A 6,000-nucleotide genomic window follows, 5' to 3' on the forward strand; every position below is an offset into this window, starting at 1 on the left:
AGTTTTTCTGATAGGTGGTACTCAAACTTCCCGTGGCTGGAATACAGCATCTCAAGAGATGCTGTTTTTAGTTTGAAGTTTGAATTGAATTGTGTGCATGTGTGATTATTTATCTATCTCAGGTTGCTCATTGCTGTATGGTTAGATATGTTATTCATTTAATTATGTTGTAGAAATAAGCTACTGGAGAAATCATATTTGATCATTTTCCCGCTGTTTGTGTTTAGCAGCTGTGTCATATTCAATGCTGCTGTTATTTCGTGTTGATACAGTTCTTCTGTCATTCTGAATTAATAGGAAACAGTTAGGAAACTGTTAAGTAATTTTGGACCGTTCCCTGCTCGCTGTGCTGGGTGAATAAATGGAGAGAGAAACAGACCCTCCAAATATATAATTCCATTTCTGTCTTTTTGTTTATTGAACTTTCAAAAGAGATAAACGAAGTTTTGGCTTTCTGCCAAGGTGTCCACTTCAGCACTGAGCTGAGGACAGCGACACAAGAGCTACACAGGTGGGCTACTGAGTCGCTGTCCTCAGCACCGCAGAAAAGTGCTGAAAGGGGAACCCGGGTTTTTTGTGGCTTATTTTAACTGGCCCATCCAGTCTTCTGGAGGCCCACCTGCAATCCAAATCCTGGCACCGCTAGTGGCTCTGTGGTCCAGGAGGGTTGCAGTGGGGCAGCAGTTTCATAAATAACACAACTGAATTTTAGCTGACTGAATTGTATTTTCCATATTGATCTAGCAGAGAATTATTTCACCTTGCTCAAAGTAAAACGTATTTTATCAGCAGCAGTGAAATGTAGATTGTGTTTGGTTTCTGAGGCTCTGACTCTGCTTCTTGATGAAAGATTTAAAATAAAAAAAATAAAAAATAGCACAATCTGGAAGGCATGTCTGTAGAAATGAATAATGAAATAAGAGCCGCGGTGTAGATTGTTATGATAGCACCTTTTTCCTTAACTACAGCATGTCAGACTGTCTTTGCACTCTGGCACACATGTCTTAAAATATCTTATAGCTGACAGAACCATGTGTAAATGCTTCTCCCATCACCTTTAATGCCATCTTTCAACTGTTCTCAGAAAGCCACTTTCTTTGCTTTGAAGATTCATTTCCTTTTCATTACTTGCGCACGTCTTTGACCTTAAAGGACTTTTCTCTATTTTCCTCTATTAATTATAATTACCTTTTTCTTTCTGCCTTTTGGGCGCTATACAACTCGGGGACATTTTCCCAGAGTTTGAGAAGAGATTTTGAAACGCACTCTAGGCGCTGAAAGTGTCTAAGTAACAAGAAATGTGGAGGGTTTTTCGTCAAGTCGCCTTCCAAATGTATTCAAGCAACGCCAGACATGAAAAATGCACCTCGTTCTCACGTCTCAGTGAGACATGCAGTGTATGGGCTGCTCTCGTATTCACATTACTCCTGTTTGTACAGCTGAAGGGAGACAAGGACAGCAGGGACTCCTATGAATTTTGGAAAGTTTTCTCAAAGAATATTGGGTCAGAGGAGGAGAGGAGCGATAAGGATGTTGCCACAGGGAATTGCTTAGCCAAAGAACATTTACAACTGTAAATGGTACATCATCCTCTTGTGTACAGCACTGGACATCTAAATGGGGAGGTTACCTCTGTGAACTAATGTTTGCTCATTCTGTGTGCCTATTTGTGTGTGCTTCTCTCCACAGCCGTGCTACGAGCGTGTAAAGGACTGGCTTAATGAAAACCTGGTGGCCCTTTGGATCTTTGCGCTATGCACAGCACTTACTCAGGTACTTATTTTTTTCAGCAGTCCTTAGCTCAGCCCTTGATATCCACAGCCTCAGACAGAGGCTTTTACTTTGTGATAAATAAACCTAATATGTCCAGTATCATTTGCATTAAGAGCTGAACGCAGGATTTCTATGGACAAGAAGAGCCTGTACAAGCTTCTTGTGTTACTACTGTAGACCACATAGGGGGATTTGACTTATTTTATCTTCTTTCCAGCCAAGCGGCGCATGATGCGCTCAGATATGCTGAGGGGAGATACACTGTTGTTGAAAGCATCAATCACGCGAGTCTCCTGCGATGCTGCAGGCTCATTTCTAGTCACCAGTTAGATTCCCAGTGAAAATACAACTGTACATGCAGCGAAATGAGAAGCAGAGAGAAGATGTTGTCACTGCTGTGATGTGATATGTGGGATGTCTGCCAGCTCATCAGACATCGCTGAGTCAGCCTATTGACTCAGTGATGTCCTTTGTCTTTTGACTTCTACTGTTACCCCACACTTTGACATTAGTCCTTATATGTAAAGTCTCATTTGTAGCCACAGTGACCATTTTGTTTGTACACCCAAACTGAACTGGTGTGTCCAATAAACCTACCAGCACACAGAAAAAGAAAAATATATTTGCATGTAAATACATACATACATTTCAGAGCTTTTTAGGAATAGAAAAAAAGAGTTTAAGATAAACCCCAGAAGATAACATTTTCTACAGCAATAAACAGGGAATAGGGATAGGAACGCAACTTATGACAATATTGTCATGCATTAATCCAAATATTTCCTTAATATACAATAAAAATGGGGAATAGAAAGTTCAAATAAACACAGTCATACCTCATTTCACCGGGAGAACTTGTCTAAAATCAAAAGTAGTTATGCAAACGTTTCCAAAAATCTTCAAACAAATTGGGTAGAAACTGTAATATGAATATCAGCAAACATGCTCTTGTGTATCGTGGTCGTGCACTAAAATAAAGCCTTCAAACAAGTATTTTATCATAATTTACCACAAACACCGGAGTGTTCACAGGAAGGTGATCAAATCTGTTACAGACCTGATTGACAGCAGGCAACAATAAACTGTAATAAAACATGACTCTAATGAAGGCCTAAAATGCCAACAAATAATAATAATTGTTATAAAAAAACATAACTATGCCAAATGTATGGTATAAAAATGTTACGCCAATTTATTAAACCAAAACTATGTACACTCCAAAAGGTGGTTTCCGCAGTATGTGATGGTCCTAAACACCAGAACAACAGAAAAACAGCTAAGTCTCTTCCTCGCCCTCCTTCCTGTCAGCAAACAGAACTGCCTCACAGCCAACAGTGATTTCATGAATGATGACAGAGAAAGTAAGAGGCGACTAAAGGTTTTCTTCTGGCACACAGCCCCCGCCCCTCAATGGCTTACATCATAGTTTACTCCATACACATTGAAACATCAAACTGGATTTTGCACACACTCCGTAGGCCATTTTGTAAAAGGTCCGTTTTGGGCAGAGAAAGTGCGGTTTAAGTCTCAATGGAGGACTGAAAGAGGGTGAAAAATATGCATTTAGAAATTTAGCCAGCTTAATGTGGATGTACTTTTCTTACTGTATATGATTGTATTAATACAAATGTTCATGTTGTATGTTTATGTGTATTGTGTCTTTGGTGTTTGAAAATGTGTATGTTGATTATTTTCTCAGGTATTACTTTGTCTATTTGAAAGCGAAATTACCCACCAATTCAACCAAAACAACAGTCACATGGGCCACATGTCCTGGCTATGCACTCACCTAAAGGATTATTAGGAACACCTGTTCAATTTCTCATTAATGCAATTATCTAATCAACCAATCACATGGCAGTTGCTTCAATGCATTTAGGGGTGTGGTCCTGTTTAAGACAATCTCCTGAACTCCAAACTGAATGTCAGAATGGGAAAGAAAGGTGATTTAAGCAATTTGGAGCGTGGCATGGTTGTTGGTGCCAGACGGGCCGGTCTGAGTATTTCACAATCTGCTCAGTTACTGGGATTTTCACGCACAACCATTTCTAGGGTTTACAAAGAATGGTGTGAAAAGGGAAAAACATCCAGTATGCGGCAGTCCTGTGGGCGAAAATGCCTTGTTGATGCTAGAGGTCAGAGGAGAATGGGCCGACTGATTCAAGCTGATAGAAGAGCAACTTTGACTGAAATAACCACTCGTTACAACCGAGGTATGCAGCAAAGCATTTGTGAAGCCACAACACGCACAACCTTGAGGCGGATGGGCTACAACAGCAGAAGACCCCACCGGGTACCACTCATCTCCACTACAAATAGGAAAAAGAGGCTACAATTTGCAAGAGCTCACCAAAATTGGACAGTTGAAGACTGGAAAAATGTTGCCTGGTCTGATGAGTCTCGATTTCTGTTGAGACATTCAGATGGTAGAGTCAGAATTTGGCGTAAACAGAATGAGAACATGGATCCATCATGCCTTGTTACCACTGTGCAGGCTGGTGGTGGTGGTGTAATGGTGTGGAGGATGTTTTCTTGGCACACTTTAGGCCCCTTAGTGCCAATTGGGCATCGTTTAAATGCCACGGTCTACCTGAGCATTGTTTCTGACCATGTCCATCCCTTTATGGCCACCATGTACCCATCCTCTGATGGCTACTTCCAGCAGGATAATGCACCATGTCACAAAGCTCCAATCATATCAAATTGGTTTTTTGAACACGACAATGAGTTCACTGTACTAAAATGGCCCCCACAGTCACCAGATCTCAACCCAATAGAGCATCTTTGGGATGTGGTGGAACGGGAGCTTCATGCCCTGGATGTGCATCCCACAAATCTCCATCAACTGCAAGATGCTATCCTATCAATATGGGCCAATATTTCTAAAGAATGCTTCCAGCACCTTGTTGAATCAATGCCACGTAGAATTAAGGCAGTTCTGAAGGCGAAAGGGGGTCAAACACAGCATTAGTATGGTGTTCCTGATAATCCTATCCTAGGTGAGTGTATGTCAAAAGGCAAAAACACAGAGCAAATAAAATGACTGTAAACTGTAAAATTGAAAAATCAATGTTTTGTGATGCACACATGTCGACTAACCTAATAGATAAAAACTCAGTGAAAAGAAGAATTAATCACAAAAGAGTAGCATTTAAATTGAAAACGTGTAAATTTGCACTTTCACTCAGAGAAAGGATTGAAAAGCATTTTGGTTTGTTGTGATACAAAAAGTATCCAATCTGTGCCATAGTTGATAAATGAACATGGAACAGATTGGAGTGGGTGAATACTTTTCTTTTTTATTATTTATTCAACGTAATGAGATTTAAATTTTAACAGTATGAGAAAATCTTTTCGTGTTTATTGTAAAACAGGTGTATGTTATGTTACAAAAAATGAGCCAAACAGTTGGGAGAGTGTATTTCTTTCCATTGTGACTTGGCACATCTGAACCCATTAATGGCTGATTTGAATGGTGATTTTTTTTTGTGTGTTTATGCAGATCCTGGGCCTGGTTTTCTCCATGACGATGTTCTGTCAGGCAGTGAAAGTAGAGACGTTTTACGCCTAGCCATTGTTCTCTCTGCTCTTCAGCACCCTTGGATTGTTTCTCATCAGAGAGGGACGGATATAGACCCACCCTCGTCCTCCTCCTCCCCCAACAGACTCTTCTTTCCTTGTCCTCTCTGTGACATTCCCTCTCAGATGTCACCAGTTCACAGTTTTTCTGCTAACTATCAACAAGCACAGTGTCAGTGTATTACCTGAGTTGGTTCCTATGGTTTGCTCTGTGTCAAAAAGCTAATTTCTGTGATACATTTTATGAAGCAGTATTATGAACATGTATAAAAAAAAATTCAAAAAAATGTAACCCCTTTTTTTAATATGTGTTTTGTTCTAAATTATTTTATGGTTTGTATGTGTTTAAAAAAAAATGAGAGCTGCAGTTGGGGACTATGTGAAGTGCTGCAAGTGCATGTCTCCTGCAATGATGTGTAATAAATGTTTTTGGCTCGACTAAACACCACGTGTCATCTTGTCATTCCTCAACAGGAAACGTTGAAGGGTTTTACTTGTAATCCTGCTGTATTTATGCCCCAAACCCTTGATGACAAACACGAGCTACAGAGGAAATTTGCCAGGAACCGGCTTGTAAAATAGTTTATAAATTCCCTCTGCTGAGACATGCTGGAGTCATTCAAACATTGTGTAGCATGTAACTAATCA

At 40.1% G+C, this 6,000-nt stretch overlaps 1 protein-coding gene across 1 annotated transcript in view; it reads left to right on the forward strand.

The window, feature by feature from the left end:
* Positions 1-5,795, forward strand: part of tspan4a (tetraspanin 4a) — a 109,284-nt gene extending 103,489 nt beyond the window's left edge. The window contains 2 exon segments of the mRNA XM_032521544.1: positions 1,690-1,773; positions 5,276-5,795. Coding sequence (XP_032377435.1) covers positions 1,690-1,773; positions 5,276-5,344 — 153 coding nt within the window. The 3' untranslated portion in view covers positions 5,345-5,795.
* The last annotated feature ends 205 nt before the right edge of the window (positions 5,796-6,000 follow it).

The sequence above is a fragment of the Etheostoma spectabile genome, chromosome 1 (assembly GCF_008692095.1).
Source record: "Etheostoma spectabile isolate EspeVRDwgs_2016 chromosome 1, UIUC_Espe_1.0, whole genome shotgun sequence".
Taxonomy (NCBI): Eukaryota; Metazoa; Chordata; class Actinopteri; order Perciformes; family Percidae; genus Etheostoma; species Etheostoma spectabile.